Source organism: Telopea speciosissima, chromosome 7 (genome assembly GCF_018873765.1).
Source record: "Telopea speciosissima isolate NSW1024214 ecotype Mountain lineage chromosome 7, Tspe_v1, whole genome shotgun sequence".
In the NCBI taxonomy this organism is placed as follows: Eukaryota; Viridiplantae; Streptophyta; class Magnoliopsida; order Proteales; family Proteaceae; genus Telopea; species Telopea speciosissima.
The window spans coordinates 25,261,465-25,276,504 of NC_057922.1; the positions used below are offsets into that span (position 1 = coordinate 25,261,465).

General features: G+C 37.9%; 1 protein-coding gene across 2 annotated transcripts; it reads left to right on the forward strand.

Moving 5' to 3' along the window:
• Positions 1-822: 822 nt before the first annotated feature.
• Positions 823-11,830, forward strand: LOC122670085 (ankyrin repeat and SAM domain-containing protein 6-like). Of its 2 annotated transcripts, XR_006334125.1 has the most exons (7): positions 823-1,239; positions 7,495-7,562; positions 7,672-7,955; positions 10,685-10,759; positions 10,850-10,912; positions 11,199-11,323; positions 11,677-11,830. XR_006334125.1 is itself a non-coding variant. In XM_043867048.1 (6 exons), exons 1-6 carry the CDS (start codon positions 1,133-1,135, stop codon positions 11,241-11,243), a joined length of 642 nt encoding a protein of 213 aa, XP_043722983.1. In that variant the 5' UTR covers positions 823-1,132; the 3' UTR covers positions 11,244-11,510. The 2 variants fall into 2 exon arrangements, 1 of the variants encoding a protein (XP_043722983.1); XM_043867048.1 differs by lacking the exon at positions 11,677-11,830 and having other exon boundaries at positions 11,199-11,510.
• The last annotated feature ends 3,210 nt before the right edge of the window (positions 11,831-15,040 follow it).

Genomic DNA, 15,040 nt, shown 5'->3' on the forward strand with positions numbered 1-15,040 from the left:
CATCTGATTTATTATCCATTTCCTTATGTCATGCATCTCACTTGAACTATCATGGAGATTACTTGATTTTGCAACTATGTCGTGGGCTGCCTCTGCTGCAATAGACTCTAACTCTTGCACCTTGTCATAAACATGATAAACGCTTAATCTTTCAAACTCGATATATGTTATTTGCTTATCCCTAATATAGTTATGGAGAGCGTAATAAACAATCATGATGTAGCTCTAGATCTTGAGGGGGAAAGGAAGTATAAAATACCAAACCGAGCTTATAAAATTAGCAATCAAGTAAATATTCTTTCCCACATGCAAAGACTTAATAGTGACTTCCCAGTTATAAGCCATAAGCCTGAAGAGTACAAGAAAATAGAAACGAAACAAGTGTGCCCTAAAGACCCAATTCATGGTTTAACAAAGATGATGTCTCTTGCACAACAATGAGACCAAAGATCCAAAGAACTTGAAATTACTATTCAATCCATTAATAGACGATATCAAACTGCTCCCTTGAATATAAAAAGGGTAAATTACATGTACCTCCCCTGAGATATGATTTAATTATACTTTCACCCGTGAGGTTTGAGAGGTACCTCACTAAAATCACATTTTGAGAGTGTTACCAATCAGCACCTAAAAAGTTGCAAGTTTTGCGGGCTATAAGCCTCGGTTAAGCTTATTCGTATCTGTACCCGATACCGAATTACCGATACCCGGTCCGATCTGCAAACCTTACTAGGATCGGCCAGGTATCACTACGGCCGATACAATTACGGATCGGCTATACCTATTCTAAACCATGCTTTTCCGATTTCTTCTACTGCTTGTGGGACGGTAGGAATTGGCGGTTTTTCGCTTCCCAAAGGACCTTAACTCCTCCTCTCTCTCTCTTTCCACCCGAACTGATATCCCAGAAAAATCCGATCTTTTGTCGGAATGACGTAGAAGTTCGCATCGGTGTCGAAAATTCTCAGTTGCAGAAATTTGACTGCTCGAGTGCCTCGCTTTCTCTTCTGGAATCAAAGCCTCCTAGTTAGGGCTAGGTTTTCTGTACTTCTCCAAGGAGGTGGGCCGTGGGCGAGGGGTTAGGGTTGTTGCAGAGTGACGGTTTCGACAATTTACTTCTTCTTTTACCATGTACGCGGATCGGGTGGCCGCTGGGACCGGGAGGTCTGTGAAGGAGCGGCTCAACGGGAACACTGTAGAAGATTTTGGTGAAAGTAGGCAGACCAACAACAAGAGGTCTGTTTTATTCTCTAAAAAGGGAAAAAAATTCCCTTCAAGTTCGAACTCGTTAGCAACTAGTTTTCCCCTTTTTTTTTTTGGTATTGGGGGGAAGGGTGCGTGGGTTATAATACTGGGGTAGTTTACTTAAGGTGTGATTGTGTGTTTGAATTTAATGTGGAGTATTTTTCCTTCCAAAGTTTTCTTTTTTTCTTCCTTCTGTTTTCTTGTTTTTTTTTTGTTAATGTTGAGATGCAACTCTTGTTTATCATGGGCACATTGTTTCATATGATGGGTGGGGATTAGATGGCACTAAGGCAGAGCTTAGTCTCTGGTTCTGGTACGGATAGGGTTGTGCTGGAGTTTCTTTGTTGCTTCTCTCTTGTTTAGGAATCTGTGAAGACTGAAGAGACAATTGTGATATAGAGTCTATTTGATGTAGATAATACAATGAAAGGGCGGTTGGAAAATATAGAGAGAAAGTAGTAAGCATTTTTGGTGCATTGCTAGTGAAGAATGCAATTTTTTATTTCAATAGAAATGCAAATGGATGATATCCTTTTTTTTTTTGGGTTTGGGGGGGGGGTTGAGGTAGTTATTTTTCTTTCTTCCCCTATCCCCTATTGTAATATAAAAATGGCTTTATTGATTGAAACACTGCAGAGAAGAAGATGAAGGAGAATCTATATAATCCTTAAAAGAGTGACGGAAGCAAAATTCCAAACACTGTAAGGTAAAAGGGAGAAAAGCTGCACAACAGATATGGTCCTCCTTAAGTGGGCTCCCTCATAAGTTATAACACCACTCTCAGTGAGCTCATCAGCTTAGGAGTTATTAGATCTTGCCCTGCAACAGATTTTAGTGTTCCTAGAGGAACACAAAGTTCCAGCACTTCAGAATTCAGATAAGATGCATGTGATCCTCTTACTAGGGGGCACCTGATGTAGATAAGTCACTTAGGGCTTATTTTAGTGGAAATAATCTTTGGGTTGGGTCATATATGTATTGGGACCATAGTTATCAAGGTGTCGCCATGGCGTCCAGGCTCCTTGGTCGCCTTGGATGCCTTGGGCGCCATGGCGGGCGCCTTGCTGCCATGGCGGTGTCGCCTTGAATTTTAACCCTCTAAAATACCATGGTCGCGTTACCGCTTTGATAACTATGATTGGGACTTTGATCCCATGGGTTTATTTTGTAACTGACCAATTTAATGAGCCTAAAATAGGGGTAGATAGTAGGAAAACGGGATTTGCTTCATTAGTTTAGTTAGAGTCATATTTTGAGTCGTTCTTTATTATTTTAGTTTCTTAGTCAATTTAGGTTACCTTATTAATGATAGGGTTAAGCTTTTCCTTTTTAGTGTCTAAGTCTATTTTTGAGTCTTCTATATAAGTTTGTAAGGGAGGCCAGCATTGTACACAAATTTGATTAATGAAATATTGGCTTTAGCCTCTGTGAAATCCTGAGATAGGATGGGTGAGATGCCCAGGCTGAGATAGCCATTCCCTTCCCTCCCCTTCCATCGGTTTTTGATTCCAAACCCTAATTTTGTTCAAATCGAGTTCAAGAGTGCTACAAGCTGCTGGGATTTCTTTCAACTGATTGTCACATTGGTTTCTTGAAGATTATTACATCAAGATCATTGTTGCTTCAACAGGTTACAACTTTGTGGTTTTTTTTTTTAATTTTTTTATTTGTTACTTCAACCAAGGAAATTGTTCCTTCATTTGAGTTTCCATTGTTCTCTTGGTTCCCTCATATGATTTTGTGTTTCCATTGCTCTCTTTCTTGTTCTTTGGAGATTTTCTTTTTGATCCTGCCTGGGATTAGACCTATTCTGGTCTAGTCTTACAGTAGAAGACCAGAAACCACTCTTAATCGCCATCAAAGACTAGTTGCTGTTGCACAGAGGCTCTAAGAAGACTGCTGCACACCGGTGGTTCTGATATCCTGCCCAGACCTGCTGCTACTTCAGACTTCAATACATCTGCAACAACTGATCAGAATCAGTTGAGTTTTGGAGGGGCTGAATCCAGTCATTGAGGCCTACCTTTGATCCCAGTTTGGAGCCATCAATGCTGCTGGTTTGCTAGACACAGCTCTACCTTCTAATTTCTATTCAACTTTCTAATTTTGTAACCAGCTTTCATCTCTTAATCGGACCAACAGAATTAGTTCCAATTTGGAGGGTTGGCACACCCTGTCTAGACCTCACTCGACCTAAATTTCAGGTCCATCACAGGGCTGGATATTGAGATTCTGTTATAGATCTAAACTTACCTGCGGCTAGGGTTTGACTGCTGCTTGGTTATATTGTATTGTGGGTATTCTTGGGGTTAGGTTACCTATAATCTACCCTTACATTACTGTATCAGCTCTCCGGCCCTTAAAAGAACTCGAATCTGTCAAGTCAGGTCGCGAACCCAAGATACCCTTGTAGTTATCTCAACGCTAAGGTGGCATGTACCTCAGGGAGGATAGTTGGGCCGCAACACCATGAGTGGGGAGGATAGACTGGCGTGTCAATAGCAGTAGTAGAGAACTGTTGCTGTCGAGGCATATCATGCAATGTGTGAGGCAACATCAGAAACGTTCGCCTTCCTTGTTTCCATGGTACAAAATTTCGCGATATATCGCTGAAATTTTGGTAATTTCGACACTATCGAGACGAGATGGGCTTCCGAAATGAAAAAAGTTCAAATTTTGGCGAAATTTCGGTATATTTTGGAATATTTCGTAGAAATACTATGTATTGAGCAGTATATTTCGGTAAATTTCGTAGAAATACTGTGTATTGAGTATTGAACTATTGACTATTATGAAGTTTAGGAGTTATGACTTATGCACTTAAGACTTTATGAGTTTAAACTTTAAAGTTTAAACTAAAGGCTACATTTGACTTTAGTTTTGTTTCATTATTTTGTTTAAATTTCTTATTATGTCTTTTAGTACTTAAACAATATGTATTTAACTATTTTATACAACAGGGTCCGACCGTATACAGTCAATCAAGGGTGCAAACCCAAAACACCACTTTGAGTTCATTTTTTTGGCATTATGAAGGTTTAAATGTGTTTATTTAGCTTAAATAAGGGTGTCCATGAAGTATCAGGCCTAGATATGGCCAAATACCCACCGAGATGGACTCCCGAAATATTGCAGAAAAAATGCAATATTTCGGCGAAATTTCGGATATCTCGGTAGGCCCGAGATACCGATATATCGTGAGATATAGTACTATGCTTGTTTCATCTTGATGGTGTTCTGTGCACCATCATAAAGAATACCTGCCTTTTGTAGCCAAGGTTGTCCTAAGAGAACATCACAATGCACTAAGAGGCTGAGTAGGCAAGCACCTGGTAGTAAAGTGGCCTAAACGGTAGTTCAACTCGGACGACGACGCTAGCCTCTTCTCTAGCATTAGGCCCAAAACCTTGCACATAAATCTTCTTGTAAAGCTGCTTTTGCGGGAGGTTAAGTGCTCGAACAAAAACTGTGAAGATGAGGTTAGCTTCTGTTCCCATGTTGACAACCATATGAACTGCTGTAGAATCCTCACCCATACCGTAGAATACCCTAGAATCCTCACCATACCGTAGATTACCCTTTTGTGTCAGAAGAGGGGAGCCTTCTCTACTAGTCTATTGGCTAAGGAGATGAGACTAGCAGAGTTAGCTTTAACCTCCTCATTAGTACCACCATCGGGGTCATCATCTGGATATGGAGTTCAGGAATATTCACATCATCCTTGTTCATAGTTTCCAATGACTTTTCAACCATAGTGGACGGAGCTTGTTGGGACACTTGTTGTGGAAGTGGCATTTCTCGCCACAATAATGACACACAATGCTTTTCAGCCACTCGTTCCCTTGGAGACATTTGGTTTCTTTTTTTCAACTTTATGGGGTTCAAATCTTCTATCTTCAGTTTTGAGTGTAGGCTTGTAAGCTGAACAACGCTTGATAATTTCTTCAAGTTGATGTACTTGTTTTTTCAGTGGTCTTGTGTTATGCAGCTTCCACGTGTACTGACCGGAAATCCCCATTAGCAAACTCTAACTGGAATTCTGTGTTCAACCCATTGATATATCCCAAAACCTGCTGCTGGTCTCCTGAATCTTGTATCTGTAGGATAGCTTGTGAAACTCTATGGTGTAAGTATCCACATCTCTACTGCCCTGATGGAAGTTGACCAGCTTGTGGAAGCGTACATTCTCGTAATTGGGAGGAACGAATTTATCGTTCGATATCTGCTTCATAACCTCCCAATCAGTGACTGGTCCAAGTTGTCTAATGAATCTTGGCTGTAGCACATCATCCCAACATGGGCAAGCATAACCAGTAAACTTGGTGAGGATGAGCTTGCACTTCCTTATCTTCTAGGAAGGATTTGTAGGCGAAAGTCCTGTCGACTTTGGTCAGTCAATAAAGGAAATGCTCGAGTCCTTTCTCGTTGTCGAACTTGGGAACCTGACCCTTGATTTCATAATCGCTGTCTTAGAATTGCCGTGTGACATCGTAGGGAAAAATTGGTCTGGGTTGCTGTCTCGGAGAAGCGTCCGCAATCTATTAAGTACCCAACTAAGGAACTGGTGTAGATGGTTATGCTTGGTCTCTCTTGTTGAGTACTTGATTTATAGGCTTTCCAAATGTAAATCCATCTTATAGTTGAGCTGTAATGGCTGCGAATGCTCCTGCAATCTGGTTTCAATGTTCACTTCAGTTTGCTGCTCACTCTGAACAAGTTCCTTGTACAATTTGTGCAGCTTAAGGTTTGTGATGAAAGGGTCCTGTCATGGTTAGATTCCGGGAATTTTGGCTCTAATAACAATTGATGTGAACCCGGGTTCCAAAATCTTAAATTGGATCGCTATGTGCACACAAATATCATAAATAACTCAAGTTAAGAGTTCAGTGGCAAATCCGTAATTTCGAAGCAAGGTAGGGCCTTAAGAGTAAGAAGAGAAATTTGGGACCAATCCAGAATTAACTCTGAAGGATGGGGGTAATGTTGGAAACTAATTTAAGAGGCGCAGAATAGAAAAACATATGGGGGTAGGGTCTTTTGAGTAAATAGTGAGAAGGTAACCTTAAAGGCAATTAGTTAAAGTAGGTCATCTTCAACCTTCGACAGAAACAGCCAGCAGAAGAGACTCCATGTGCATTCGATCGGGCCTTTCCTGTAAGGACTCAAACCTCTTGAAATTCTAAGAACAAATTCTCAATCTCCGACTCTATGGATTCCCCAACCAGAGATGGCCCAGCAGGTGATATTTCGAAAGATAAATCCTGCAATCGGCTATGGTGGAATGGGGAAGACCAGATTGGTTTCTGGTTTCCAATCTCACTATAGGGAGAATTAAATTGGCCAGGGACCTAGGGTCTGAGTCGCCCTAGGGAGGCTATCTAACCCCTGGAGTACTAGGTCGAATTGGTCTATATAGAGGGAACTCTTGTGAACTCAACCAGTTCCATTGGTACCATCAATACAGAGATGAAGAGAGGGTAACTGCATCAGTCTGGTTTTTGGTGAATGCAATTTTCCCCATCACCTTGATAAAATTAGTGACTTAACAGTATAGAGAAGGCCAGAATACTTTTTTTTTTTGTTTGGGGGGGGGGTGGGTTTGTTTGTCTTTCTCATGCTCTCATCCTATCTTACCCTGACAGAAGATGGGGATGGCATTTGAAATTTATAACATATGTAATGTAGTCCTAAAATAGGAGTACCTGACAGTAAATAAATTTGTTTTACCCATTTCAAGTCAAAGGTGGCAATTCTGTAGTTTTGTTGATTTTCCAATTTTTTTTCTTCTTCTCTCTCTTAATTTTTCAACTATTTTCTATATTTTCTTTATCTTTTAATCTGTACTTGAGGAACTCTGAGCCTAAACTGTGTTCTCCAATTTTGCTCTCTGTTGTTACTTAAATCTTTCTTAATGAGTCCTAGACCCTGATTTTGTTCTCAAAACCTTATTTATTTTCTTTATGGACCTCCCACAACTTTCCCTTTCAGATCAGCCCTGTAAAACTGGATTTCCCGGGTCCCCACATTCAAGGTTTCTTATAAAGTATCTTGGTGAATGTATGATGTTTATTTTCACATAATTTCTATGTTACTCTGGTTTCGTGAACCTGTTGCATAATCTCCATATGCATCTTTTAGTCGAGAATCCTAATGTATGCTTGGTTTACTGACTTTAAAGAACAGGTACATGAATACATTGTGGCCCCCTTTTTATTTTTCTTGGTTTTCATACATTATATTATGCAGGCAGAGGCCAAATGCCGACAAGTGGGAACATGATCTCTTTGAGGATGATGAAGAAGCTCGTGTTGCAAGTATGAATATTTGTGATCCCATTACTTTTGACCAAACTTTCTATTTCAATTTTTCTTGTTATTTGGCACTTCCATTATATTTTTGACTGTGAACTGATGGAATGTGAAGATCACAAAGTTGATGCCAGGGATCTTCGGTTAAAACTCCAAAAGAAGAACTCACTGCAAGTATATCAAAGTGGAAAGGGTAGTCTTGCAGGTGGTGTCCGAGATCTACGTGAAAAGCTATCTGGCACAATGCACTCACAACCAACAAAAGCTGATCCCCCAAAATCAAAATCAGCATCAGAGGTTGCTAAACCTGCTAGAAAAAGTGTTCCAGTTGAAGCTCCAGTACCAGAAACCAAAATTGTTTCCAATTCAACTTCTTCGAGGAAAAAGACCCAACAAAAGGTAGTATAGATCCAATTTTTTTTCTTATGTTCTTTTCCACAGTCATCTCTTCTGTTCTGTTCTCTTAATATATGTCTAGTCCTGGATACGGGTCATAAGTGGATTTTCTCAAAACTTCTAAAAGAATTGGTTATGATATTTTTTTGATAGATCAACATTATTCATTATTAATTGGTAAAAGAAAAAAAACTATGAGGAATTAAAAACAATTTTCAAATAAATCCAGTTTATTCTTCACCAGTTTCCATCCTTTTGGTTTCTGTGCTATGAGACATTAGATGTGATGCATCATCATATTTCATGGTATGATTATATATTATGATTCAGTGCATGAGGTTTTGGAAATTGGAATAAGAAATTCATATTACTTGCATTTGTTAAGAAATTTAAGAGTTTCGGGAACCCATAATCTGCATATGTTTCATGTTCAGAGGATTAGTACCTCCCATAATCCCATTCACAGATCCCACATGAATGATTGCCTGGGTCTAACCAGCCTGATATGATGATTTGTAACTCTGGTTCGTAGTCTGTTTTGCAGCTTTATTGGACTTGTTTTCTCTGATGGTCCAGACTATAGATGGTGGTGAATACACTATCAGTCGATTTTTAACCTAGGCAATCTCTTGTTGGGACTGATCTGACGCTGGGTTCCTATTCTCTATACCCCACACCATTCTACTCCACAGTACCCAAGAATTTCCTAATATAATACAAGGTAATATAGCCACTCAAAAAATCGTGGTTTTATTTTACATCAGGTGTCTCTGCCAAGGAAACATCAAGCAATACTTGTCAACAATGGTGCTGATTATGGTAGTGATTTTGATTATTTGATGAGTGTTTTTTATTAAAAATTGTTTGCTTTGATATGTGTCCCGGAAAGCTTCGTGTAGAGGTGCTCAAATTTTGCTGATCAAGTTATACAACAGAATTTGAGAGCAAAAACTCTGCTAAAAGTGTCAAAATCATGTTTCAATTTTTATGTGAATTTCTTCCTTATAATGGTGAAAAGAAACAACTTAGTGTATAATCAAGCTCATAAAAAATTTGGATTTCATCTTAGAGGGATTTTTTCTCAGGTAGGAACTCCTGAGGTAGAATGGTGTATATAAAGACCTCTTAAATCAGAAGTGTACTACCATGTTTTTTAACCATCTAGCAGTGGGGATTAACAACTCTGCTTTTTACAAGTAAACTTCATCTCTTATGACATGATTATAGATAGGCAAAAATCTTGGTTCTGTGTTACAGGACCTGTAGAGCATTTTGATGCACTAGTAATTTTCCACTTGCATTTGGTGCATCACAGCTCAAAAGTATCTATGAAGAAAATCAGCTTCATCATGTGATCAGGATAATTTATTCTTCAATATATTTATTGGACTGCTGAAAAAAGTTAAAGAAACCATAAAAATTGGACTGCAGATCATATGGGGGATAGCCATCTGATTAGGGGTGTCATTTTCAGGCCTGCACCTACAGGCCCAATCGAGACTGTTCATTAAATGGCCTGGTTTGGTTTTGGGACATGTAATTTTTGGATTAAGTGGTCGTTTTCGGGCCAACCCATTCAATCTGATAGTCCGACCGTGTAGGTCGACTAATCGACCTGCCCGATTAAGGCCGATTAGCATTGCCAAAATGAGAAAAAAATAGCTTACCTGACCACTTAAGGACTGATTAGCCAAAACCGATCTCAAAGACTGATAACTGACCAACTGATTATGAACTGGTTTGGTCTTAGCATTGATGATCGATTACATTAACGGCCGGTTTCGGTCTTGTGCCTCAGATGTGCAGGACCGATTAAGGCCTGTCGGAAACCAAGTGGTTGACACCCTTGCATGGCTACATGCCTACATCTGTTAATGTTGAAGTTCTGTTGCATTTTGGATTATGTACAGTTTGGATGGGCGAATTACTGTGAGATAATCGTGGAGGCTTCAGTATTTGATTTATTAGTAGCTCTTTCTAATTTTTTTTCTTCTTATTATTCTTGTACATTGATGGTTGGTCCCTTTGAGGTTGTCTTAGTGACTTGTTTTTTCCTTTTAGGGGAGAAGGGTACATCTATTTGATGATCTGACTTTATCTGCAAGCTACGTACTTGATCATTTTTTCATACTTCTGTCCACTTTAATGTAACTGACAAGCATTGTTATTTAAAATAAGAGGAACTGAGTAGAAACAAGCTTTTTTTTTTTTTATTTTTTATCTCTATACTGTTTGCCTTAATGGGGACAAGTTCTTTAGGTTTCACTGGGTAGAGAATCTATCTGGACTGCACACCTAGAGAACCTTTTGCCTCATCTTCCTTTTTAAGTTCTTTCGGGAGGTGAATACCTTCCATGGCATTTAAAAAATAATCAAAACATGGTATTTTGTAATGCTTCTAGAGAATGGGTGAAACACAACCATGTGACATTTAAGTAGGCATGGTTTGTGAGTGTGCAACACAAGTTGTGAATTGACAGGGTAATAACTTTTTGGTGTGGGATATTGAGTATTTTGAATCATTAACAGATAGAATCACTGTGCCAAATGTTCTATTACAAATTAAATGACCAAAAAGTGTATCTCATAACTGTCTTTTTTTAAGTTTTAATTTAGGCAGTTATTTACTGTTCTTTCTTTTTCCAAATACATTTTGTATGTATAAATTTTGCTTTGAGGAATACTACACCTTTAGTTTAGAGTTTTTCTAAATCATGAATCTAACTGTGTAGGATGGAAAATCAGTGGGGGGTTTGCTGCAATCTCTTGGTCTTGAAAAGTATCAACTTATTTTTCAGGCAGAAGAAGTAAGCAATTTTCATTTACCTTCATCTGTATTGATCCTTGTGTCCAGAATTTTCTTAAAAAAAGTTGATGTCTCGTATTGCTTCTGGCAGATTGACATGACTGCTCTGATGCACATGACAGATGAGGATCTTAAGGCTTTGGGAGTTCCAATGGTAAGCTCCGTAAAACTCTCAGCTGCTGCCATGAGTGTGTTTCAGTTTTCCTGGCATACTGATATAATTATCAAAATTAGCAAGATCTTGTCCAGTACCTTTTTGTCAAATGGTAGACCAACTTTTATTTAATTATCCTTGCATTAAAATTTTGGATGACACATTTCCTTGTTAGAATAAACCGAGAATGACGTTACCATGTAAAGATTTGCATCTTTTGCATTTTCACTTCCAGAACTCCTCTTTTTATGACAGAAACACTTTCTCTGGTTTGCTGTGGTCTCAGGGTCCCAGGAAAAAGATACTTTTGGCCTTGGATTCCAGAGCCTGAAATTGGAGGCTGAGTGTTGGGTTCATTTCTGTTCACTCTGGATATGAGCCATCTCTCCATGCAACAGTGAACAATCGCAGGCTCGTGTTTTAGTTGGTGTGAGCCCTGTCATGTAACCTCTTGGATTAATCATTTAGTTGTATTACTAAAAATGGCTTCAACAGGATGAGTCAGTAGTGTAAAACCAATAGAAGATCAATAGGTTGGGCCCAAAGGAAGATATTTAGTTTCAGGAATTATCGGCATCTCTCTGTATCAAGTTCTTAATCCTTTGTAATGCAAGATGTGGCTCCAACCCCCTTTTTGAATCCCCTTGTCAAAATTTTGGTTTTACTGTTCGATCATTATGTACTACCAGTGAAGCACTCTCCCCCCCCCCCCCTCTCTTTGAATTTTAAATTTCTGTCATATTTTTTTTTGCCATATTGGATAGTTATCATTGCCAAGGAGGGAAGTGGCAGATTGGGGCCATGGCATCTTCATCAGTTCGATTAGTTGAGCCTGATATGATCAGCACGGTAAGTAAAGCAACGGATTGTATCTATGATCTTCTGTTTGATTGAACTCAATTGAGTAATGAAATGGCTTCTTTTATGGAGTTTTAGGGATCAGGGGCTTGACTTTCCACAAGTTGAATTATAGATATGGGAGAGGGTTGGGTATGCCGTCAGTTTTCGGTAAGCTAGCAACATACACCAATCACAAGACTGGATAGAGGAGGGCAAGGGGGTCTTTTCCAAAGGAAGAGAGAGGATGATGCATGTTGGGCACCCTGGCGGCTTTCCCAGCGTATTCCCTATAGTTATTTAAGTAGGAAAATTCCAAATATTAGTTAGATTGAATTTTTTTTAGATGGTTGACTATTCAAGACGAGAGTTAAATTGTGATGGGGGAAAAATGGAAAGGGAGTTGCCATTAGAGACTTCGATTAAAGGGAGTGTGAATAATACACCTTTACAGTGTATTTAGAATTTGATAATTTCTTTTAATTGTTCCTTGTATTATTCCTAAAAGTTATTTGAAATAGTATTTTTAAATGGTTTTCAAAAATAATTTGAAGTGATATCATTTCATTAGTATTAATAACACCATTGTTAATTGTTATGTATATTTTTTGAGTAAATATGTTCAATGACACTATTACCCTCATTAGAAAAAAATTTGTTTATCATACTAAAAGAGTAGAAAAAGTAAGTTTAGAAATTATTTGACACTTGAAAGGTATCAATAAGAAAATCCCTTGATTAAATACAAGTGGTGATAAGGGAAATGGGAAAAGAATTGCCATTTAAGGGTTTGTTTGGAAGCGTTCTTTTGGAGTATTTCTATGTTTTTTGCCCTTTAATGTAATATTAGAACAAAATCATGTTTGGTAAGTTTGGTTCATTTTTCATTTATTGTGTAATGAATCGGGCATCTGTAACACAAATAATAAGAAAAAAAATAAATTGTTTATGTCCCAAAAACAAAATTGAAAGGGAAAAAAATCTTCTCATCTTCTCGTCTCCCTTTCTCCCACACCACTCTGCGCTCTGCGACTCTTCCCCTTCCCTGCAATTCTCCCTCTCATCTCCCCGCAACTCCTTGCCCTGCGCTTGCCCACCCCAATCTTTACTTTGAAGAAGGATACTCAACTGTAATTGCACGTTTTCACTATGGAGAAACTCTTGAGCCGCCTGTTGTGGCCTCCCTGATATGGGTAAGTACTTAATATTGATCGATCTTGTTTGGAAACGAGTGTGGCTTCTTAAAAGTGTGTTAGTTGGACGAAGTTCCCCGAAAAGATCCAGACAAAGTATGGTCGACCGGGTGACAGCCAGACCCCCGAGAAGGCCCTAAGATGAATTTTCTTGATCTAGTCGGCCACCTAACCAATTCAGTTGACCTGCCCGAATTCATAACCAATGCCTTCTTTACCCGATTTTACTGTTTCCTTTCCCAAATTAAAATCTCCGTCTACCTCCTTTCATTTTAGTTAGGGATGTAAACGGATCGAATTCGATCGGATAGTGGCATTATCATATTCGTATCCGATTATATTCGGACGGATTCGGATAATATTCTATCGATTTTCGGACGAATTTGGAAAATTTTCGGATTGTATTTTTTGAATACAGGTTCTCCTAAATGGATATGAATACGGATCAAATACGATTTTTTGACTATCCGTTTACATATTTACTGCTTTTATGATGAGGGTTATGGTTGAGACTTGAGAGTTCAGTAACTACCATTTCTTCTACTCTTCTTAGTCTTTTATTCTCTTATGTTTTTTACTTTTGATTTGTTAATAGATATGTAATTTCATGTATCACATTGCATAAAACAATATATATAAACTAATAGCAAATCTAGAAAAAGAATCACATTATCTTAACTTATAAATTTATAAAAATAAGATAACAAAATCCAATAAGGTAACTTAAAAGGATAGACAAACACAGAGTTATATTTCAGATATTTTATTACCGGCAGACTGCTAAACGAATCGGATAATAATCGATCGGATAGGGGGATTATCATATTCGTATTCGATTAATTTCGAACGGATTTGAATTCTCCTACACGGATACGAACGCTGATCGAATACGGATTTACGAATATCCATTTATATCCCTAATTTTAGTAGTATTATTGTTTTCTAATATCGTTATTTCTTTGTTTTGTAATAAATCTCAGTCATAGGATCAATAGGGGTAGAGGTTTAAGATCTAGGGTTTCTTTACATTAAATATGTAAGTGTTATTGATGTTTTACTCAGTTAATGAATTGATTTGTACCATGGTGTGTTTGAAGCCTAGAAGAACTTTCCCCCTTGAGCTTTGAAGAACTCATCCCTGTTCTTCTTTTTCTTAGTTCTTTGATTGACTATTGGTTTACATCATTTAGATGAAAAAGTATTTAGAATATATATATATATATATATTTTTTTTTTCATTGAACCCAAGTCTATACTATACCAGCATAGCAAGTTCATACCATATTGATGATAAAGGCATCAAAGAAGTTGAAATAGTTAGCGTCCTAAAGGAGATAAGAAACTAAAAGAGGGTTTCTTGGAACTAAAGTCTTATTGATGTTTCTACCAATTAGTCTTCAATGAGATTTCTTTTTCAATAATGAGAAATTTTGATGGGCACCTCCTCATTGTTGTTAATTTGTTATTAATTTGTTTGGTTGAGGACTTTTTGTCTTGTTTTTTCTATCATTCCACATTTTTAATCAATTTTCCTTGACTACCACAAGAAGTATTAGACAACTAGTCTAGAGGCCATTTACATTGAAACTGCGAAACCATTTAATAAATGATTCAGTTTTTGTTTAAAAAATTAGACAATTTAAATTGATTAAATTATGAATTAAATAAATAATACCTTCTCGAATCTTTGACCTTCTCATGGTCCCTTTTGCATATTGATGAAATTATTTATGCTCATTTTAAAAGTAATCATTCAAAATACCTCCTCCAAAAAAAGAGTATATTTATATTGGGGGACTGCAGGGGCTGCACGTGCGCTTGCATCTTGGGGGTTGGGGCGGTCATTTCGCCCCCCATTGTCTGGGTGTGTCCTATGCCCCCCCCCCCACAGGGCATTTTCCTATTTATATTAACTATTTGTTTATGTCTTTTTCTATGAGAGTAGGTTTTTTAGGTGCATCATTTTCTATGAAACTTTTTAAGAACTGTATAACTGTTTAATAAATGATTCGATTTTGATTTCATTACGTGGAACCATTTAATAAACAGATTGATTTTACCTCTAACACATTGAACCTAATTGTTACATGCCATTTAA

Excerpts from the sequence above, each read along its gene's own strand:
- LOC122670085 (XM_043867048.1), top strand. The coding sequence starts at position 1,133 with ATGTACGCGGATCGGGTGGCCGCTGGGACCGGGAGGTCTGTGAAGGAG. Across the intron at positions 1,240-7,494 it reads AGGCAGACCAACAACAAGAG|GCAGAGGCCAAATGCCGACA; the intron begins GTCTGTTTTATT and ends TATATTATGCAG. Across the intron at positions 10,913-11,198 it reads AGGCTTTGGGAGTTCCAATG|GGTCCCAGGAAAAAGATACT; the intron begins GTAAGCTCCGTA and ends CTGTGGTCTCAG.